The sequence below is a fragment of the Alnus glutinosa genome, chromosome 5 (assembly GCF_958979055.1).
Source record: "Alnus glutinosa chromosome 5, dhAlnGlut1.1, whole genome shotgun sequence".
Taxonomy (NCBI): Eukaryota; Viridiplantae; Streptophyta; class Magnoliopsida; order Fagales; family Betulaceae; genus Alnus; species Alnus glutinosa.
The window spans coordinates 2,125,321-2,148,796 of record NC_084890.1 but is presented as its reverse complement, the minus strand read 5'-3'; the positions used below and the strand labels follow the sequence as shown (position 1 = coordinate 2,148,796).

General features: G+C 36.1%; 2 protein-coding genes across 2 annotated transcripts; both read right to left on the bottom strand.

Moving 5' to 3' along the window:
* Positions 1 to 680: 680 nt before the first annotated feature.
* On the bottom strand, positions 681 to 9,758 carry LOC133868778 (leucine--tRNA ligase, chloroplastic/mitochondrial). Its single transcript, XM_062305783.1, has 20 exons — positions 9,314 to 9,758; positions 8,735 to 8,879; positions 8,570 to 8,626; positions 7,823 to 7,942; positions 7,636 to 7,740; positions 7,292 to 7,515; positions 7,093 to 7,159; positions 6,854 to 7,008; positions 6,457 to 6,721; positions 6,180 to 6,374; positions 5,520 to 5,599; positions 5,233 to 5,295; positions 5,015 to 5,096; positions 4,444 to 4,521; positions 4,273 to 4,374; positions 3,952 to 4,124; positions 3,627 to 3,804; positions 2,770 to 2,847; positions 2,024 to 2,155; positions 681 to 1,170 (listed from the first exon to the last, which is right to left on the bottom strand). The coding sequence occupies exons 1-20, from the start codon at positions 9,685 to 9,687 to the stop codon at positions 928 to 930; spliced, it is 2,916 nt and encodes a 971-aa protein (XP_062161767.1). The 5' UTR covers positions 9,688 to 9,758; the 3' UTR covers positions 681 to 927.
* A 2,825-nt stretch (positions 9,759 to 12,583) lies between these two features.
* On the bottom strand, positions 12,584 to 22,726 carry LOC133868296 (lysine-specific demethylase JMJ26-like). Its single transcript, XM_062305112.1, has 13 exons — positions 22,509 to 22,726; positions 21,041 to 21,546; positions 20,786 to 20,895; positions 20,583 to 20,682; positions 20,344 to 20,476; positions 20,202 to 20,265; positions 19,431 to 20,118; positions 18,820 to 19,149; positions 17,767 to 18,144; positions 17,625 to 17,697; positions 17,459 to 17,544; positions 17,229 to 17,348; positions 12,584 to 12,897 (listed from the first exon to the last, which is right to left on the bottom strand). The coding sequence occupies exons 2-13, from the start codon at positions 21,539 to 21,541 to the stop codon at positions 12,802 to 12,804; spliced, it is 2,679 nt and encodes an 892-aa protein (XP_062161096.1). The 5' UTR covers positions 21,542 to 21,546; positions 22,509 to 22,726; the 3' UTR covers positions 12,584 to 12,801.
* Positions 22,727 to 23,476: the final 750 nt, after the last annotated feature.

Below are 23,476 nucleotides of genomic sequence, written 5' to 3'. Positions count from 1 at the left end.
TTAAACTAACTATTAAATCTGTTTTCTAGTTATAGGTCTTAAATATATATATATATATATATATTGAGAAATAAATATCCAATGATTAATATTTAAAAAAATTGTACGAATGTATCGTATCTTTAAAAAAAAAAAAAAAAAAAAGTGTGATGATGGCAGTTAATATTTGATAAAATTATAATTTGACTTTCAAAAATATGCGTATTTAAAAATAAATTTATCTTTTGGGTAATTTTTAAAAATACATTATCAAACAATATACTTTATGTGATTTTATTTAAAATTACATTTTTAATATGCGAAATCGTTGGGCAAACGCACGATGTGAACAGAGGATATGATATTCTTTTTATTATTATTATTTTATGTTTGATTTTTTTTTTTTTTTTTTGGGAGTAGAGTGGCAGCTATTAAGAATGATTGGTGTCCAAGTTGTTTTGTTGGGAAGCAACTGGGACAATTGGCTGGTGGACGACTCAACCTAAAAATGTCAGAACCTATAATGAAATTTATTATAATGGGAATCAGAAGCTTGACCAATACATTCTCTATCAATATTCCTCCACTACTTCCAAACAAAGAGAATTTGTCTTTATTGTTTACTAATAAAAAATTTCTCTAATTATTGTTTACTAATAATACTGCCCTAAGATGTATCTAAAAAGGTTCTTGGATGTGCATTCAGAGCTGGACAGCTGTATTGATGAAATTGTTGTAAATACTAAATTTTAGGCAGAAGCTTCCTTTGCTGTTATTGTCTACAAGGGAATAGGGTGATGAAAGCATATTCTGTAATCACCTCAACCTTCTTTAGATCTGCATCCAACAGAGAAGGTTGGTGGGTGCATGCAAAGTTGCAAACTCATGGCTGCTTCTTCCCGGTTGAAATGCATGCGCTTCACCGACTTCGACATGGTGTCGTAGGGACTACCTGACACCAACCTCGACATTTTGACGGTCCAAGATAACATTCAAGATCTTGCCAGGGACATAAATTTTCTTTTTGATAGACTTCCCGACCAAATATTTGGACAGTTTTTCGTCCTCCGACGCTAATTTGAAAGCATCCTCCTCTGTACAGGCTTCTTCGACCTGGATCGTACCCCTTGTCTTGCCATTGATCTGAACTGGTAAGACGATAGTGGAATCCCTCAAGTAATCAGGGTTGGCCTGCAATTAGAACATTCGAATATAATTGATCATGTCAAGGAAAAAGTCCGTCTTGCTAACATAGCATTAGTGCGCCTCCATATCACAGGCTAAGAAGATATAAAATGCATTCATTTCTCCTCATTGTTTGGGCCACAAATCTACAAATCTCTCACATTCTAGGGGATTAGATTTTTGCATCATAATATATTCTGCTGGTATAATTCAGTAAAGAATAAACAACAAAGCCATATGACTTCCTCACGTTTCATATGTATACATGCGTGTCTTTGTGTAAGTGTGTGGTGTGTGCAGTGTGCGTGTATATACATACATTTATGTAAAAGAAAGTGTGCTCCTCCATATTCCAATACTTTACCTATACTACCAATAGCTACTCAATTATGAAAAATAAAAGTCAACTTCCTTAAGCTCAAAGTTCATAGCAATTATTCCCGAACAGAGCATCTTTTGCTCAAGAATATCATTTTAGTTTATTGCGACAAAAATCCATAACCACAGCCAGAAATCTCCCAGCCAAAATCAGCATGATTAATAACCTTCACTCAGATTAAGATGTTTCTATGCTTCATGTTTAAAAGAAGCTGCTAAAAGAATGCCCCTAAACATATATTAAGTGGAGCTGCATATAAGTTTTTCAAATTAGGGAAAAACATATGCAAATGACAAATTTGTAATATTATCATAAGTCTGAATACTCGAACCCTACACTTTTGTTCCATAATATATGAATATTGGTACTCGGATTGTATACTAAAGGCCTCAAGAATAAAATAAAAAAATATATATTGTAAAATTAAATTGATAAGCAACTGAAAATTCCAAATAATTTGAAAAAGATACAAAATAATACCTTGGGCAAAGGCTCATATGTGAGTGATGTTGAGTGTCCTAGGCGTAACCAGAGCTCCTCTGCCATGTGAGGTGCATATGGTGAAAGCAACAATACAAAGGCTTCAATAATTAATCTCGGATGTTTATCCCACTGAAAACGCGAAATAGAGAAGAGATGAGAACAATTAAAAAAAAGGAAAAGACAAGAATTAAAAAATTAAAAAATAAAAATAAAAATAAAAAAAGAAGAAGAAGAAAAAAAAAAAAGAGGCTGGTAGGATGGGGCACATTCTTTAAACTATCAACAAATATTAAAAAGAAAAAATTATATTGTACACTATCATAAAATAATCACAAGTAATATCGCCAAACCTTGCCTCTATCAAGACAATAAATGGAATTTCAAGAGATGCAAATAGCAGAACCTTAGTTTTCTCAAAACCTATAGATAATAATCTTAATAGGGTACATCATAAAGCCAGCCAGCCTCCTCAATGAACATAATGCTACACAAATATTGAGAAAGTTTTCTCCCTATGCTCACTGACATTCCTAGTCCACCAAAAGAGTTTTTTTTTTTTTTTTTTTTTGTTTAAACTCAACAGAAAGCTCAAAATAATGAAAAGCTATATTAGAATCCTTCCACATGCAGCAAAGGACCTGCCATAAAGTCAACAAACTGCCAGCCACCTTGGTCAGCAAATTCTCAGTTGAACCAAAATGAAATAGTTAGAAGACAAGTTCTAAAACGTTTATGGAGAAAACCTTATATGCTGCATTAAGGAACTCCATCATTGCAGAAATTCCAGTGTTGAACCGTGTCCCTTCAATTTCCTCTGTTACCTGCAAATTGCAATCAACTCATCAAAGGATTCTTAAATTTATAAATGCCAGAGATTTATGAATATGTCATGCACCATTCCTAGGCAGGTGTCAGATCCAGACACTCCGAATTCTTGTACAAAGAATCCTAACATATTTCATTCTTATAAGAAGCATCAATTATTATGAACCTAACAATACAAAGCTGTTAGACTGATCTGTTATCTAATTACAAGCTTAAGGATATTATGCACCTGAAGCCTGACAGAATCATGCAAACATTTGCACCCTAGCCCTCTTTTGGGATTTTTCTTCAAGCAATCTAGCATTCACAAGATGTGATTACACCTATATTAACAACCATGATAAATTTGCAGTAATACCCAGGCTGCTCACCTTACCCATCCCATATGGATGTAAATATTTGACACATGCCATATGGCTGCTCATTTGAGATATCAACCTCCAGTTTAAGAGATCAATATCTGCTTTATGTGGAACTCTACCATTTTCCTTTACAAATAAAGAACATTATAACAAGCACACTTTCATAAGAGCTTTGCTGCACATGATGGTTGCCAACACCCAAGACCTATATCCATGTCCATGCAACACGTGTACTAATACAATGTAAGTAAAATATGGTTGTGCAGATACACACTTTGAACTGCATCTAGAATTAAGAGATTAAAATGATACAGATTAATATGAGTGTGGACAAAAAGACTTGTAAGGGAGAGAGGAGCAACCGAAACAAATATCACAAAGAGAAGCTACATTCTCAGAAATTGAGATGTGACCTTAGCAATGCATCTATGGAGAGAACGAAGTTGTTCCAAAGTAGGTTCCTCATCAACAGCCACTGTACCATCCTTGAAAGTACCATCAGGTGAAGGTGAACCAACAATTAGTCTCCAAGTTCTTCCTAAAAATCGATGGACGCCTTCAATACCACTAGTATTCCAAGTTTTTGAGTCTCTAGAAGCACAATAAAAAGAAACCATATGTGAGACATGAGCATATCTTTGTAGGTGCTCTTTATTTAGAAGCATTGCCTAAATTAACAGATTGATCAGGACAATCTCCTCCAAATAAGATAAAACAAAACATTCAAGGGAAACCTACCTAAGTGGTCCCATGAACATTTCATATAAGCGAAGAGAATCTGCACCATACTCAGAAACAACGTCATCAGGATTCACAACGTTTCCCCTACTTTTACTCATTTTGTGAGCACGAGCCAGCAAACGAATTTTTGGATTTTCTTTCAGTACAAAAGAATCCCCAGATTTCACAACCTACGTAAGTATTATTTTGTTAAAAGGGGGGTGAGAGAGGGAGAGGGAGAGAAGAAATGCCAGAATACAGCCTTAACTCTCTACCAAGTGAATGAATGCATTAAGATGGAAAGGAACTACGTTTATTGAAGCATCCAGAAGGACATACTTTCTCCTCAGGAATTCTTTCTTGGTTACTTTCACCCAACATATCAGCAAACTCTGCAGATATAAAGTTCCCTTCCAAATCACGGAAAGCCATATATTGAACCTGCAACCTGAACCATTAAAAAAAATGTAATGGACTATTACTTTATTATGCATAAGAAACTATACTTACTTCTCCAAGGATGAGACCCTGGTTTATGACACATTGAAAGGGTTCCTTGGTGGACACAACACCAATGTCATAGAGAACCTGAAATAGAAAAATGTCATCACATTAAGTATCGTAATGACAGAGAAAACAAAATTGAATAAAATCAATTCACTATCAGAAGACAGTTCCTGGCAGCCTTGTTCCCGGCTATACTAGCCCACCCATTATTCAGTTGCAGGCAGCCCACTTTCAATTTTAAGTGCTGTCCTGCCTCACTGGACCTCTATAAGAAGCTAGCACGACCAATCAGATCCAACAATCCTAGCTCAATTTTTTATTTCTGAAGCTGATAAAACATATCACTGAGGATTAGACTCACTCAGCAAGCATGCAAGCGAATCTAGAGAAACCTTAATTTCACAAGAGATGCACAATTGTTTGTTATCCCAGACACCAACAACAGTAATGGTGCTGATAGATGATGCAACAATTATAAGGATAACAGACATGGCACCTCTAGAAACAGGTGGAATTTCCTGTGGGTCACGATCCTTGCACCCTAGGGAAATTGAAGAATAGCATGTTCACAAACCTTGTGCCAGAACCTGGAATAAAGTAAATGAAGAACAGCATGTTCAGCACCACCAACGTACACATCAACAGGGCTCCAATACCTGCAGAAGAGAATATGCTTCAAAAGCTAAGAAATTAAATCATTTGAAATCGAAAACTGAAAATGCCAGAGATTACCCATATAGACACAAATACATTAAGGAAAATAAACTTTGTGTTGTTAGAATCTGCTCTTACCTTTCTTTTTCCTTATCAACTAATTCTTTGGAATTATTTGGATCCATAAATCTCAAATAGTACCTGGACATGGGAAATAAAAGCATCAAAAAGGTCTTGCATGGGGAACACAAAAAAATTGAAAAAACAAGGATAATGCTACTTCCTTTCAACCTGAATCCCCATCATCCTAACAAATCTAACTAAAATTCAGACTATTGAAAGTCATAATCACTGACAAAAACTAAAGAGCTAAAAAAGAATCTAACTGTAATTCAAACTATTGAACATCATAACCAACACATTACCAACAAGAACCAGCCCACTGTGGCATGGTGCTTGTCTCTCGTTTAGCTGCTTTTCCAGATGAAGGATCTGTAGTTTTAACCTGAAAATAATTCGCAAAAGTGAAGGTGTAAAAAACTAATGAAGGTTAAAGGACTAGTCAAAGTACTGCTGAAAAATAAAGTAGAGAAACTGAGAAGAGACCAGTGAGAACTATCTCAGAGAGTAAATAAAACATGGCTAGCTTAGAGGTTCATTTCTTTTCCTCTATTTTTCATAATCCAAACAAAATCATGCATCTGGTGGGATTAACATTTATTTATTTATTTATACTGAACAAACATTTAAACTAATGCCTCCCCATCCCCATCCCAACTTTTTACCACCTGCACCAATGCCTAGGTCAAGTTTATCGCCTAATTTTAAACTGTTCTGATATCTTGAATACATGTTAGGAGACAATAATTTTTATAAAAATAAAAACATATGTTTTGCATAGAGAGATTATAAACCAGCAAAAAATGCATCAGCCATTTTGAGATTAAAAATAGATTCCTATATGATTTATGATTCACACTAAATTTATTATCTACATCATGTGAACTTAAAAAGTCAAACTATTAAGCAAACCAATTCATATATACAGAGGAAATGAAAGAGGAAAAAAAATGAGTTAAAAATACCCAAGACACTGCTTTTGATAGTGGCGGTTCCCCTGTCCCAGTGGGTGTAAAATCATCCAATTCTGGTAGGGTAAGAGGCAGTTCGGTTTCAAGAAGTGGAACAGTCTCACCAGTTCCATCCAAAAAAATTACTGGGATAGGCTCCCCCCAATAACGTTGACGAGCAAAAAGCCAGTCCCTCAACTTGTAGTTCACCTAAAGAGAGACAAGTTTGAGCCAATGCAATTATATCATATGTATAACAGAGAGAGAGAGAGAGAGAGAAACCCCAAGGTACCTTTTTCTTCCCATTTCCAGTTTTCTCAACCCACTCAATCACTTTTGAAGCAGCTTCTTTGCTGCACAAGCCATTAATGTCAAGCCCCAAAGTTGAATTTGATGAATTTATAATTGTGCCTTGACCCGAAAAAGCCTTTCCAGAATCACTGAGACTTTTGTCATCTGGTGCCACAACGCAACGGATCGGGATATCATACTTCAAAGCAAACTCATGGTCACGAGTGTCATGTCCAGGAACAGCCATAATTGCTCCTGTTCCATAACTGCACAAACAATGAAGTTTTCAGTAAAACTTTTTTTTTTTGATAAGTCAAAGTTTTCAGTAAAACTTTCCAAAAACCAGTAACAGATAAATGCTATAAGATGGGAAGAAATGAAGTATAAGCCAAGCAGACCTTCCAAGGACATAATCAGCAACCCATATAGGGATAGCTTCCCCATTAGCTGGATTTCGGGCATAGCAACCAGTAAAGACCCCAGTTTTTTCCTTCTGAAGCTCAGTCCTCTCAAGGTCACTCTTCCTTGAGGCAAGATCTTTATATTCCTCCACCTGTGTTCAATATCATTGTTTTCTAAGTGCCCATGGCTAAGAAACCTTTTGAGACAAATTGATCAAGGAAACACAGTAACATACGTATTTGCTCTGGGCTGTGGATACCAATGATGACAACAAACAATGCTCTGGTGCCACAACTAAGTAGCTGCAAACAACCAACTGATAAGAATGAATCCTAATCCAGGGACAATTATGACCAAAAACTTGCCTTACAGGCATACCCAATGCATGAAATTTATAAAATGCAAGCAAAAAGAACTAGAAGTAAGAGGAATACGTCGCTCCAAAGATGGTATCAGGCCTGGTAGTAAAAACTGTAACTTTTATCTCTCTTTCCCGTCCATCACTGTCAAGAACACAAAATTCCATCTCAGCCCCTTCAGACCTCCCTATCCAGTTTCTTTGCATTTCCTTGACACTTTCAGGCCAGTCTAGGTCATCTAAATCTTCAAGAAGACGATCAGCATATGCAGTAATCTTGAGCATCCATTGCCTCATTGGCTGCTTGGTAATAAACAATGACACTGTAAAATTATGCAACCATTCAAAAACTGGAAATAAGAGAACTTTTATAACTCGGACTCATGGCTTATAAAAGATAGATGTATTAAACCAGAATACCTTTCTTATAACTGGGTGACCCCCCCGCTCACTCACACCGTCTACCACCTCCTCATTTGCTAAGACAGTGCCAAGAGCAGGACACCAATTGACTGGAACTTCAGCCTAAATGCATAGTACGTATACCATCAGAGCTCTTTTATACTGGGAATGAACAGAAAATAATGCAGGCTAGATTGTACTAGACCTGATATGCCAACCCTCTCTTTAACAGCTGAAGAAAGATCCACTGTGTCCATTTATAATAATTTGGTTCTGTTGTAGAAATTTCACGATCCCAGTCATATGAAAAGCCTAATGATTTAAGCTGCAAAGCAAATATCACATTGAGATCAAAATCAGACCATCTGCTGGAAATGAGCAGAGGGATGCTATTTGTGAGGGTGAATGATTAAAATCAAAATAAACAAGATTATCACTGATAATTTCAAAGTGTAATTGCAGATTAACAATATCTAATTCGGTTGGGAGCATATCCAAACACAATGAGTTTCCTATATGCAGGCTACACTAAAGCCCACAAAAGAGAAGCTCTCCCATGATGCTTGGTGTGCATAGAGATGAATAGGGTTGTAAATCCTCAAAATAATCGAACATCATGCTATAACATAAAAGGTCCAGAGGCTATGAACCACTACTGTTAAATATAAGATCAAATTTACAAACTTCCATGCCACACATAACTTTAACATAGAACCTTAATTTTAATGTCAAATATAGGTAAACAACATTTTGAAGTCTATCTTTGAGTCGCCCTCAGGTGATTCTAGACATGTACTTGATTCTTAGTTCTTTAGAGAATTCCAATGGAGTTCAGAGCCACAATCAACATTGAGCCATAGATTGAAATTTATAAACTCTCTATTCATACAACTTATATGTATTAAACATACCACAATTGCAAAGAAACAAAATAAAAAGAACATTACATCACCTGGGAACGAAAGCGGTTGATGTTTCTCAATGTCGTAATTTTGGGGTGAGTTCCAGTCTGTTAGACACATGTAATAGCCTATCAACAAATGTGCATAACCACCACACAAATTCAAAATAATGTAAGCCATACATCAAATCCATATATCAGAATAGCAAAACAAACCTCAATTGCATACTGCTCTGCAGGCAATCCAAATGCATCCCATCCCATTGGGTGCAAGACATTGTAGCCCTGCATGCGTTTGAATCTAGCGAGGATGTCAGTGGCGGTATAACCCAGCGGATGGCCAACATGTAGCCCAGCTCCACTGCATCAGTTGATGAAAATGAGTACAGGAACCTCGGTCACAACCACCCAACTCACAGAAAGTACATTACTTAAACTACGAATTATCACAGGCACATAAAAATCAGATTTTGTCAAAAATTGCCAGTCAACCTCAATTGCTTATACCTAGGATAGTTACCATAGAAACCTCAAGCAGTGAATATCTTCATTGATCAAATTTCAAAACATAGACTAACTAAAACTGGGTTTCCACTGTTTTACAAATTCATTGCCATAAACAATCTCAGGCACATAAAAACCAGATAACCCAAATAGGCTAACAAGTCCAAAAATGCTTAATGCTTGCATTCTTAGCGGGTAGTAACTGATAGCAGGGCAACTTTTATCAATCAAAACTGCAAAACATAGAGTGACCATAACTGGGTCCTTGCTCTTTGAGAGAAAGAGAGAGACCTGGGATAGGGGAACATGTCGAGGACATAGAATTTTGGCTTGGAAGTATCAATTTCATCTGGGGTTCGAAAAGTGCGATTCTCCTCCCAATAGCGCTGCCATTTGGGCTCGATTTTGTGAAAAGGGTAAGCCCTCTTCGCCACTGGCTGCTTCTCCTTCTGCCCATCTTCTTCTTCCACTTCGTCGACTCCCCTAGTGACCGAGCTTCTGATACCACTCCCATAACCGAAGTTCTTGTTACACAGTTGGAGACAAAAAGCGCGTCTCTTAGTGGTGAATTTCCGAGACCCAATTCTTTGTGCGGGAACGAGGAATGCATGTGAGCGTGGTGGAAGCGCTTGGACTTGTAAGTGAGTCAGCAAATTCGTGTTCATTTCGCATAGGAATTGGAACGAAGAGGAAGGAGTTGAAGTGTTAGAGTGAGAGAGCGGCTCAGGATTGAAGAATTGGATAATGTAATGTAGTGGCGGTTAAACCGATTCGCTGGTTTTTATAATAAGGGTTAAATGCCCCGATGTACCTGAGTTTTACGTATTTTTAAATTTAGTACCTCAGTTTCATTTCGTATCATAGGTAGTACTTAAATTTGGAAGAAAAAATCATTATCAGATTTCTCGTCCAAATTTCAACTTCTCGCCACGTGTCAACCGCTGAAGTTGACACGTGGCACCAAAAAAAATTAAAAATTAAAAAATTAAAAAAATGATTAAAATTAAAAAAATGAAAAAAAAAAAAAAAAAAAAAAAAAAAAAAAAAGAGGGGTGGCTCCCCTTGGCCACCCCCATTTTGGCCAAGGAGGTGGCCCAGCCACCCCCAGACCGATCGGACTGGGGGTGGCCGAACCATCCCCGTGGCCCTAGGGGTGGTTCGGCCACCCCCTAGGGCCAAAACCCTTCAAATTTTTTTTTTTTTTTTCAACTGTGGGGTGGCCGAAACACCCCCTATGGGGTGGTTCGGCCACCCCAGACCGGCCAAAGCCACCCCTCTTTTTTTCTTTTTTTCTTTTTTTAGTTTTTTTTTAAAATTTTTTTAATTTTAATCATTTCTTTATTTTTTAATTTTTTAATTTTTAATTTTTTTTTATGTGGTGCCACGTGTCAACCTCAACGGTTGACATGTGGCGAGAAATTGAAATTCCCACGAGAAATCTGACAAGTACTACCTAGGGCTTTTTTCTTCCAAATTCAGGTACTACCTGTGATACGAAATGAAACTGAGGTACTAAATTTAAAAACACGTAAAACTCAGGTACCTCTTAGGTATTTAACCCTTATAATAATCTCGACAAAATCAACTCAAAATTACGGATTAGAGTTTCTTTTTTCTCTTTTTCTTTTTATTCAAAAATCCCTTTCAATATATTAAAAAAACCCAAATGATGTTGTAAAATCAAAGAAAATAACAAGTCAATATAAAGATATTACAATATGTGAAATTAGTTCTTCAAGAACTATGTATAATTCTTCTTTATTATTGTGTGTCTTTATATACAACTCAACACTCCATTTTATAGACATGGAATCATAATAGGAGGTTAAGAAATATGAAAGGGTAATACTTGAATTAAAAGGGTACATCAATGTATTACATAAATGTTATGAAATTCTAAAAGATGACATGAATGTGTAGAATTCCAAGAGATGGAACTAAATGGTCATCCACCAAATGCATGAATAAATTCATAACACTTTCCCTTGAATTTAATTATTATTTTTAAAATAAACATTTTACTAATTAGGATTTACCTAATAAATATTTTGACATATTAAAATCTCAATTACTTATTTTAAAAATAATGATTGAAATTTTAAAATTGTGAATTATAGAACACACATAAATTATAGGGGATCTTGATATGTGAGCATCAAATATGTGAGTAATCACGATTCTATAGACTTTATAAACTTTGATATATTATTTTAGACAAACGCTATTGACTACACATTTGTTTCACTTTGCTGATGCGGCACTCAATCCAACTCTTGAATCAACTATTGTTTTTTTTTTTTTTAAAAAAAAAAAAAAAGAGTCTCTTAAAAGCTGATTGGTAATATCATATCAACAGCAAAGTGGAATAAAAGTGTGGTACGAAAATACAATACATAGAATACAAACAATAAATATAAAATGGGTCAAAAAAAGGGCTGATCCTCTATATTTTGGTCTAAAGACCAAGAAATAAGTCGAACAACGTCGTGTCTGAAGCAAGCCAAGAAGCTTACCATCTTGAAATCTGCAATAACTATCATAAGGGAGTTGTTGAAGGTGAAGTATTGTCATTTTCCAATTAGGAGCCATTAAAGAGGATGAACGAAATTCGATTGCACAAGTTTCCACAACAAGATTAAACTATAGAGGTACATAGAGACTATAACCCACAAAACACAATAATAATAATAATAATAATAATAATAATAGAAAAACAAAACAAAACAACGTAAGCACAACAAAAAATAAAAATCCAAAAAACAGCAACGTCGGCGAAGTGGAGCGTGAGTGCCACGCGTGACGCAGAAAAAGGCGTTGGAAAGCGGAGAGGCCAAGAATAACGGTGGTGTGGCGTGACAAGTTAGTGGAGCATGAGAAGCTAGCGCTACTTTTTTTTTTATTAATTTTTTTTTTGGAGGAAATGAACATAAAAAGTGAAAGATAACAAGAAGAAAGCACAAAGAGAGAAGGTTGAGGACAAGGAAGAGAGAGAAAAGGGAGGAGGAAGGAAAATGGAGGCTTCACAAGAATGAGGAAAATTTAAAGAGAGGGGAGAGCTTTTCACTCTAAAATGAAGAAAGAATCGGGGCTTTTCCACCTTACATTGACTAATGTACCTTTTATCATGATATCAATAGTGGATACATTTATAAAACAAATTGTCTTTCATATAAATCTCCAAAAAGTTATATAATATTTTCTAAAAATAATCCCATCGGAATGAACAGATATTATAACCTTCCTGGCTTCCATAACTATAGTTTAAAGAGTTAGGACAATGTTTAGACATTTTAAGGTAAAATAAAAAATAAAAAATAAAATTGTTTTTGTTTCAACTAGTTATTTCATAGATATAAAATACCCGAATCGAATTTATAGATATACTTATTCAAACCAGTCTGTATAATTTTATTTTTTTAATGAATAAAACCAATCTATATAATAAGAAGCTAGTTGAAATTAATTAAATAGAAGAATAGAAATCTTCATCTTTATTTGAACTATATATTATAATTCATGTATTAAAAAAAGAACAAAAATAATATAAGAGACCATCACACGTGGAAAATGAATGAGGGGCTCATAGACCTTGATGATGCATGATCCTCTTATTATAGATTAATTTTTGAACTGTATGATGTTCCCCCCACAATTTTTTGATGGGTGGTCATCCCCCCCCGGCGGGGAGTATTTTATATAAACCTCAAAAGCATACAAAATTAGAGGGACGATTGGCCGACTAATTACAATTAACACCATGTAAACGGTTGGCCCCTTGGTTACAATGCAGCTTCCGAGATGCTCCTCTGGGTTGACACCAAGGCTTCAAAATCTTTGATAGCTTGATCAACTGCATAGACTATCATTTTCTTTATCTGTTCCACCCAAATATCACAGCAGAAAAATGGTTTTAGAAATAAGAATAAAACAGAGAAAATGTCACACACACACACACACCAAAGATCACACCAGAGACCAAAGTGAAATCAGAAAAATTCGAGAAAATTCAAAGAGAAAAGGGAGAGATGTTCGCAGCGAGGGGTCGGCTTCCAAGAATTGTTTGAGTAATTGTGGTTTTTCTTCCTTGAATTGTGACCCTTTTATAGGGGGATTTCTGCCTATTTTAGGAAGATGGCTATTACAAAATATCATCCATTCCCTCAATAAAATTATTCCGGAAATTATGAAAATCTGCAGAATATTTGGGATCCTATCATCCCTGCAATTAAAATAAACTTGTCTTCAAGGTTTTTAATTAAGGAATTCAGGAAATTAAGCCTTAAAATCTTGAGACCAAAACTTGAGATTTTGGTGTTAGAGGTTTCGTTTTCAAACTTTACCTTGTGTCTAAGTTGGGAAATGAAACATGTTGGGGACCTAGAACAACCTATATGGAGTGAAGAAGAGATTTTTGAGTCTGGAGTTTCTGTGCAGGAAACATCCAAACGATTTTCAGGCATAATCCAAAAAATTAAGGTTTTAGATGCCAGGTTATGATTTTTGGATAATAGGTTTAACTAATAATAGAATACCTTACAAATGAGGGAACAAACCCATGCGAGGGAGATTTCATCAAGGCTTCCTACGCACAAGGTGAGTAATTATCACATGGACCATGAACAATGATTTTTTAACATGATTATCTTGATATGAAACGTGCATCTTTATAACATCATGGATGCTTTCTATTTTATTGTTGTGAGCCTTAATTTTCCAAAGTATTATGACATGTGTGATATTTACACCATGATTTACAGGCATGAAATGAAAATAAATCTCTAATTGTATGACAGCCACAATTGTCAAATCTTGTGAAACTTTTGTGAAAGAACTATGTTTCATGCTCATACTAGCTATATATAGAGTTGACATTATAGCACATAGTTGTGTGAGTAAATTTCTGCCTTGGATTCAACAGCAACTGTAACTAATGCAATCACATATGGGTGGCTCACATCACTAGTTGAGTGGCACCCAGAATCATACTCGGTTGATCAATTAGGGGATGCTTGTTATGTGCATCACCAGGGCACCAGGATTGTACTAGAGGTCCCACGGTTCCTACCGTAAAAGGGTTAAAGGCGCAAATAGATCATATCAAACATAATAATAACATTAATATTATGTTTATATATTAAATGCATTGTATTAACATGATTTGTTGCCTTGTCACACTGATTTGCGAACGGCATGTGGAGCTTTATTTTTATGACTCGTACTAAAGGGCTCACTGCATAATGTTTTCACATGGGATTAGAGCACTAGCAGCAAACACCTAACCATTTTCTCTAAATTTAGGAAATAAACCTACTTTTTACTTCTCTATCTAAAAAACTCAACAATAGTTTCCCTTAATTTTTTCCTAAACTATTAATTTTTTTTTATTTTTTATTTTTACTTTTACTTTATTTTTTTTCTTTCATTTTATTATTATAAGGAAAAGAGAGGTGAGAGATGAGGAGAGAGAATAAGTTTATAATTATAATAATTATTGGAAATGCTTAGGGAACTTGTAGGGAATCTGCTACAAGTGATTTTTTTGACATTTTTCCTATATTTAGAGAAGTGAATCACCTATAGGATATCTGCTACTAGAGTTCTTATACTCACTAAGTTGTAGACTTACCACTTTGTGTTCCACCTGTACAACATTGTTTTCCAGATGAGCCTTTTTTTAGTATGGTGACTCGAACCTGAGGTTGGCACTCAAAGACCTTATCAAGATGTTGCGCCCTAAGTTGGCAGTCTTAGATGAGCATGTCATCAAGCCGGATGACCCTATCTTGATATTTCTGGTGGTATGCTACAAGATCTAACTCATATGTGACTTATGATGTTGCCAAACTATTTATGTATTGATATGACTTGGCTTAACTTTGATGCATAGCAATGATGATTAACTTGTGGTGATACCATTATGGTTTTGTAGTTGCTCTAGTTTAAACTCTAGATGATTATTTTGTGGTAGGAAAAAAAAAACAAAAACAAAAAAAGAAAGATATAAGCTTTCCACTGCAAATTACATGATGATAAGGAGTTAGTGGTAACACTTCAGATTATTTACTGCTAAATAATCTCAAGGTATTACAATGGCTCCCTTTATGGCTGCACCCACATTGCACGTCACACAATGTCGCCAATCAAATGCACGACTCCTTAACACCATCGTTAGAGATTCAAACATGCTATAATACCTGATGATAGGAACCCCCACTCTTATCTGATTGAAATCAGAAAAATGAAAGAAAAAAGAGAGGCACTATGGTCGTCAATAAGAGTAAGAATAAAAAAAGTTTCTCCCCTTCTAGGGTTCGAGGGGGTGACAGACCACCTCCTCACCCCCACAACCTTCTTTGGAATGGCTAGGATCGTTCGACCACCCTAACCACAACAATGGGGTGACTGACAACTCACTCAAAGGGTAAAACAGTGATCAGCCACTCCACAAGGAGGGTGATCTTGAGGAGTGGCCGAACGACCGACCGACCGACCCCTTATTTTGTTTCCTTTTCTTTTTTAAAATTACGTGGCTAGATCCAGGCCGTTCAGGGGACTTTAATCTAAAAACCTCCTTTGTTGTGTTGTGTTTTCTCTCCTTTCGTAGTCCCATGTATTTTGGTTATTGCAATTCCAATCAAATGCACGGCTCCTATGAGACTGCACCCACATTGCACACCACCCGGCTTCAAATGAACGTCTCCTCAACACCACCGACAAAGATTCAGTCCTACTCTGATACCAGATGATAGGAACTCATGATCCTATCTAACTGAAATCAGAAGAAATTAAGAGGAGAAAATTAAAGAAAAAAGGGGGCGGGGCAGGATAGCATGTAAGAATAAAAAAAGTTACTACCCCTTCCAGGGTTCAAGGGGGGCCTGATCACCCCCTCTACCCCAAGAGGGTGGTAGGAGAGTGGTTGGAATTGGTCCAACCACACTAACCACCCCCTGAAAGGGTAAAATGGTGATTGGACACTGCACACCGCACAGCTTTGCCAATAAGATGCATAGCTCCTTTATGGCTACACCCACGATGCACACTGCCCGACTTCAAATGCACGCCTCCTCAACACCATTTACAGAGATTCATACCTGCTCTAATACCAAATGATAGAAACCCATGCTCCTATCTCAGTGATATCAAAAAACAATTAGTGAAAATTAAAGAAAAAAGGGCAAGGCAGCAAGAGTAAGAACAAAAAAAGTTACTCCCTCTTCCAGGGTTCAGGGGGTGACTAACCACCCCCTAACCTCCAAGAGAGTTGTAGGAGAGTGGCTAGGATGGTTCAACCACCCTCTCAGATTGGCTGACGACCTCCTCAAAGGATAAAAATGTTATTGGCCACTCCTTAAGAGGGTAACTAACCACCTCAAGGGGTAGTTTGACCACCAATGATGAAGTCAGGATTTTGGTTTACAATGAGAAAAATCAAAAGATTATATATATATATATATATTAAAAATACTAAAAAATAGAACTAAACAAATAATAAATAATTCAACAAAACTTCAATTATAGAATATTCAAGTGTAACACACCGGTCCCATATTGGAAAGAATATTTGCCTGTGAGTAGCTTATAGAAAGAAACTCATCAATGCTAAGTCTTACATTGGCTACTTACTAAATGAAACTGAGCTTTATAAATGAATCTAAGAAAATTTCAAACTGACTAGTCATTTTAGGGTGATAGGGCAGAAGTGACTAGTGTTTTTCCCTAGGTCATTACATAATGTGTCATAGATATATTTTAAAAAAAAAAAAAATCAAAATTGAAATTAGACCTATTTGAAACCTCAATTCGAAAACTCCTTTTTTGAGTTGTGTTTTCTCACCTTTAGTAGTTCCCATGTATTTTGGTTGTTGGAACATTAGGGGTTCAATGGTCATTAAGGGAGGATCGGCCTCCAAGAATTGCTTAAAGCAATTGTGGTTTTTCTTCCTTGAATTGCCATACAACATCTATACCCTTTTATAGGGAGATTTCAGCTTATTTTAGGAAGGTAATTATTAAAAATATCATCGATTCACTGACTACAGTTATTACAGAAATTATGGAAATCTGTTGAATATTTGGGATCCTATCACAGAGACAAGTTAAGGCGACTAAACAAAGAAAGGAAATGTTATGCATATCGACATACACACAACAATCAATAAAGTAGTGGGAAGAAAGGCTAATTATCATAGAAAAGACCTATTACCTCGAGTTTATCTTCTCTGGCTTTATGGTTTATGGGAAGTAGTCTGAACTCCTCAGTTAAACGGAGGCACTCACCGACATTTTCAGGCGAGACAAAGTCAACAGCAACTTTGGTACATGACTGTGCATGTTCGAATAGAATAGTTGGAATCACACAAGAAAACCTCTTTGGTGAAAGAAGAAAACATAGCGGACAGAAGATTAAGACTGATGATGTTAGGAATTGATTACCTTGAGATTCCTAACTTGGTGCGGGCATCCAGCAGGAATAAACACTGCTTCTCCAAGTCTTTGCTCGAATGTCCATGGTTCAACACCTTTATGGGTGAAACAATTGTGTAAATAATTATGCATGGGTATCACAAAAGCATTTCTGCATTTTTTTTCTCATCCTTACCAAATTCTTCCTTTAGCTTCCTTTTGTGCTCCGAAGTTAAATAAAAAGATTGGTCATGAATTGGGTGGACAACCTGAAAAAACAATATTAGAGCCTGCACACAAGACATGGCTTATCAGAAACTTAAGTTGCTATAAATTACCTGCTCAACAGGAGAACAGTAGGAGTGCCTAAATTCTTTCGAGTGATTTCTAAGATATGCCTCTAATTTAGGAATATCTTCCCGCCGAAAAATATCCCACAGAGCACTTCCTGTTTCCTCTGTTGCTTGTTCTGAGGAAAAAACTGGAGAAGCATCCCTTTTTACCTCAATTTTTGAAATCTCGAATTTTCCTATAGCTGCAATTTCTGAGATCTCCATCTCCTCATTGTCGCTTTGACCAACTTGATCAGAGTTTAACTTCTCTCTATCCAGATGCTCCTTCTCATCTTGGGCCTTGTGTATTTCTTTCAACCTTGCAATTGCAGAATGCTGCTCATGACTCAACACTACTTCTGCTGTATGAGTCAAAATATTCACCTGTGCCAATCAGTATTCTAAAAAACGTCACTATGTTGCTTGCACAATGCAAAAAGGCAAAATTTAATGCGAGGTTTTTCAGCATCCTGAGTCAACAGAAAATGGGTATTTTATCAGTAACAATTACAAAAGCACACCTAGCTATTCAATAATGCATTTTGGACCATTAACTTTAAAAAATAAACAAATACAGGAAGCCAAAATGTACATTTCCCAATTGATGATGGAAATCTATAAGATTTCTAAGAGCTATATATTCACACATTGTCACACCTTGATATGCGATTTAAAACCAAATTGACATCCCCACAAACTTCACCAAATAGACCACGTTTTCTAAACCGTCTGTTTTAGACAGATTTACAGCTAAGCAAGCATGATTACAGGACTTCCTATTATAATATGAAAGGAATCTGAATGGCAATTTCTACCACCACATTCAGAATTTTTTTTGATAAGTAATTTCTACCACCACATTCAGAATTGTTAACAAGGAAAATATAAGCAACAAAAAGATTGCTAGTATTTGTAATATTTGCGTAAAAGGCCAAACTAAAACCATTCCCCATCTCAATATGAACCAAAATGCAGGTTGTACATCTCAAAATCTAACAGTTCGAATATACAGTGCATATATTGCACTGTCATGGGAGAACTCAGTTTGTTAGAACATACCGCATCTGACATGTCACAATGAAGCTTAGTTACAGAGTCCCCTCTTCCAAGCTCTTCTGCAATCCCATAACCAATGTACGTTTTTGGACCTAGGTCTGGTTTCAAGACACCTGGAGGCAACTTGACAGCTAAGTTAAGGATACCAGCCCTAGGATCTGTGTACTCTTGAAATGGCAAAACACAGATAAATTCATCACAATGACGGGGCAAAAGATCCTCAAACTTGTCAGAGGGGGGCCAATCCTTTAGCTTGAGCATCTCCGGCCAGAAGTTATAGTACCTTCTCCCTTCTGTATAACCTCTAAAAAATTGAACAGTACTAATCTCCACCTGAATTTTTTAACAAATCAGCATTGGAAATACGATATCGAGCAGGCGTAACCAAGTAAGATGAAAATATACTTGAGCAAAGAAGAGAACATTTCTAAAGTGAAAGTCCTGAAAAATCATGGATTCAGAAAACATAAGGGAATGTGATGGGTGCGTGCAAGAGAGTGATGTATAATAAAATAAAGCAAAAAAAAAAAGACATAATTCCAGATAAATGGTTTTGACGAATAGTCTTTGGATGAAAAGTAAAAATGTGTGCATCAAGGGAATGGAAGCTAAACCTCACAACCAGCCAGGCAATCAATGGCTTTCACTTCTGACATTTTTGAGCTGACCTCTGGATCCACGTTTTCGCATAATGCACGCCACATGACCTTTGGCTCCCAGCTTAAACCAGTTGCCTGATCAAGAACATCACGAACTATAACAGGTTCACCATTAGTCCAGCATTGCCGGAACTGCAAAAGCTTTTCTTCTTGAAGAATGTCTCTTGAAGCTGGACAATACAAGTAGTTGTCATCAGAATCTACTCTAGAAGCTGCTCTTCGCAACATCTTCTTGCTCGTTTCAGTACATTTGCGCTCAACAATTCTAAACGTCTCCAATAAATCTACTGCTTTGACTTCTAAACTTGAAATCCACCCTTGTGGAAGGATACGTTTGAGCTCCAATACACATTTACCACACCCACCAATTTCCCTTGGAGCGCAAATAACACTTCTGTCATCATTAGCACTCCACTTGGTAAAGGACTCAGCTTGTTCTTTTGAAATTTTTGAAAGAGAAGATTCTGGTAGAGGATCTCCACCGTGAACATACTCATAGCCCCTGTTGACGTATTGAAACTTCACTTCACGACGGCTTGTAACACTTCCCTTACGAATTTCTTGGCAACAATGGAGACAGAGTTCATAGGAACATTTAGGACAGCTTCGATGAAGGTCTATAATTGAAGTTGCACAATGATCACTGCACCAAGACCAAAAGATAAAAATTGAAAAATACACATAGGACCTCTAGAATGATAGAATTATAAAAGAGGAGATGCCTACCAAAAGACACGCTCATCATTATGACAAAGGGCTTGTGGTACTTCAAGTTCAGAATATGATTTTCCTACCATCAATATTTCCGGTAAGTAATTTTAAAAATTCAGAGAGAAAACTCAAACCTAAAGCTGAAAACCATACTTACTCTGAATGGTAGCCTCAATCTCTATCTCCCTAGTTTGCTCTTCGCAAATTTGTTTCAAATACGGTCGCAAAGAATAAAGTAAATGCTGGAGATTCTGGATCTTTGCACCATCAGAGATGACCCTCTTTGGAGTCTGAAGGTTAGAAAGACACACACACAAAAAAAAAAAAAAAATCAGGTTGTTTCTTTAGAGGTAGTAATTTAAAGGCATTTACAGTCCAATAAGATAACAACCAAACCTTAATCATCCCATTTGAGTGCAAGCAAGCGTTGCAGTTGCAGTTTCCACGGCAAAATGGGCAAAGCTCCGAAATTTCTTCTTCTTTTAAGCGAGGATACCTATATACACAAAATTCAGCAAGAATGACATGGTTAAAAATTGGTTTTTTGGAATAAAGAGACATTTTTACAAAAAAAGTTGAATGTATATAGAATACCCCACCATTGCTTGATACACGGGATGCAATACATTTTCTGCTTACACTTGGTGCAAGGGACAACAGTTCTTTTCTTCATACACTGATGACATTTTAAGCGATCTTCTCCGTTTCCCTGTTTAAGGAAATAATTATAAATAACTTGCAGTATAAGGAAAAATATTAAAACAAAAGATAAAGAACTGATTTCTTCAATTGAATGGGAAAACAATGATAAGCATAGTATCTAAAGATTGAAAGACATAAGATAGATGAACTACCTTCACATTTTTCGGAGTGCATGTGTTCTTGCTTGCGCTACATGCATTAGTATTCCTTAACCGATAATTCTTCTCCCTTGCATCCTTTGAATTTTCTTCAGTCATCACACTGTCGAAATTGCTACCTCTTTTCCGCGCTCTTGCCTTAAGCAAAAACTTAAGTTCTTCATCTTCTTCAAACTCAAAATCAAGGCAATCATCCTCGAATCTCCTTCTCTTGTTGGAAGCATTGCGGCGCTTCTTTGCCATTTTTTTACCACATGAGGACTCACTTTCCCGATTGTTCTGTCTTTTTTTGGATGAGAGTTTTGTTCTCAGATCTGATGACCCAGAATTGCCATTCTCTTCCTTGTTTGATATTGATTCTTCACTTCCATGTCCCAGGATTTCTCCTACTTCCCCATTCCTGGGAACCCTGGGAACTGTTGAGAATTTAGAGATTCTCCGCACATCGTTTTGATACCTGCTCAACCTTTCTTGCTCTGGAATCAAAACCTCCATTATCCCTGCAACATATTAAGTGGCACGGATGATGCTTATTTATTGGCATCCAAATCCAGTTCTATTACAGTCTGGGCAATTAAAAGTAACATATTGCAATCAAACAGAAACCATGAGGAACCAAACTACAACTAGTAAAAATTTGTGTGCGCGCGTGATACCAAGTTTCAAAACTACACCAGTCAATGGATGATATGCTTGATTTATTGGCATCCAAATTCCATTCTATCACAGTTTTAACATGAGGAACCATATATATTTGTTTTTGTTTGTGTTTGCGTTTGCGTGTGTATGTGTATGTGTGCACCGGATTCTAAAACTACGCGAGTCAATGCAATTCGTCAACATCTTTTAGCCCAAAATAGTTAAAGCACACAAGATGTCAAAGATGCACTAAAAGACAAGCCCAGACGCACTTGCCATTGAAACTTGCATTCAGAAAGAATCTCCAAAAAATCTCACGGGCATATCACAGTGGTTTAAAAGAAAATAATTCCCAGAAATCATGAACCCACCAAGCATTTACAACACAAAATAGGTCAACATCTTTTAGCCCAAAAAGCCCACAAGATGTAAAAGAAGCACTAAAAGACGAGACCACACGAACTTGTCATTGAAACTCATATTCAAAAAGAATTTCCAAAAAATCTGACGGACATTACAATGCTGTAAAAGAAAATAATTCCCAGAAATCATAAACCCACCAAGAATTTACAACACAAAATACAAAACCTCAAAACTCCGTCCTAAAAATGTATAACTAAATAAAAATCCCATTAGGGTCATTCATGAAAAAAAAAAAATTAAAAAAAAAATCCCATTAGAGTCCGTAGGAGGATAATAAAAAATTTTTTTAAAAAAAAAAAAAAAAAAAAAAAAAAAAAAAGAAAGAAAGAAAGAAAGAAAGAAAGAAGAAGAAGAAGAGAGAACAAGAATCTAATAGGAATAAATAAATTGGGGACTGTACCTGATTATCCAAAAATGAGACCATGTGTGAGTTCGAAATTGGGGCCTGTAGAAATCGACGATGCAATGATCACGAAAAAACAGATGGCGATTCTAAGGGTTTGAATAACAAAGAAGGCATTGTGAGAGAGAGAGAGAGACAGAGAATTTAAGGTAAACATGAAGAAACGGTGGGTATTCGTATAAATATATATACAATTGTGGTCGGCGTGGAGAGGGTCTGTTCGTTGTAATTTGCTATATATGGTTTCTTTTTTTTTCCTAATCATTGTAATTGCTATGGATTGAAACTACCTAATTACCCCTATAGATTTGGGTGTCTTAAAAGGGTAGAAGATCAAATGACTCAATGAGTAGATGTTACATCACACTTTTACGTAATTTCCACTTCCTTATTTGGAATTTTTTGTCAGTATATATTGTTTTCCTTTTTTATTTGGTCAATTATGTTTTATTTTCTTTCTTTAATTGAAAAACCACTTGACAACCAAGACCCACAGAAAAGTGGGGTAAAAAAAAAAATAAAAAAAAAAAGAATAAAAGGGCGATTAGGAAGTAGTCGGATGATATTCAAATTTTAAGGGGTTGGCCGCACGCCACCCCAAGCCTGCTCTTTTTTTTTATTATTTTTTTTTAAATATAAGTTTATTTATTTATTTTTTAATAAATTTATATTTTTTTATAAAGATAGACACGTGCCGCCATCTCGCCAACTTATTGTCGACACGTGGCGTTAACGTATAGGGTTAAAAGATTCCGTTAAAATGGTGGACGGAAAACCGATCTAGGAAGTAAAACGTAATTATTACATACCACAGGGACTTTCTATGAACTTTTTAAACCATAAGAAGTGAAAAATAATTATGGCATACCACAATAACCAACGATGCAATTATCCCTTTTTAAAAACATAGTTAAACGTTTGATAAAATTGCAGGTAAATCTTTAAAATTTAGTATTTTTAAAAAA

Bases quoted from the DNA above. Each gene is read 5' to 3' on its own strand.
- LOC133868778 (XM_062305783.1), bottom strand. From the start codon at position 9,687: ATGAACACGAATTTGCTGACTCACTTACAAGTCCAAGCGCTTCCACCA. The intron at 7,009-7,092 runs GTATGTTACTGT...TATTGAACACAG, and splicing joins CCACAGCCCAGAGCAAATAC to GTGGAGGAATATAAAGATCT. The intron at 5,600-6,179 runs GTATTTTTAACT...AATTATTTTCAG, and splicing joins TATCAAAAGCAGTGTCTTGG to GTTAAAACTACAGATCCTTC.
- LOC133868296 (XM_062305112.1), bottom strand. From the start codon at position 21,541: ATGGAGGTTTTGATTCCAGAGCAAGAAAGGTTGAGCAGGTATCAAAAC. The intron at 17,545-17,624 runs GTAAGGATGAGA...TCACCCATAAAG, and splicing joins GAAGCTAAAGGAAGAATTTG to GTGTTGAACCATGGACATTC. The intron at 17,349-17,458 runs GTAATCAATTCC...GAACATGCACAG, and splicing joins ACCAAGTTAGGAATCTCAAG to TCATGTACCAAAGTTGCTGT.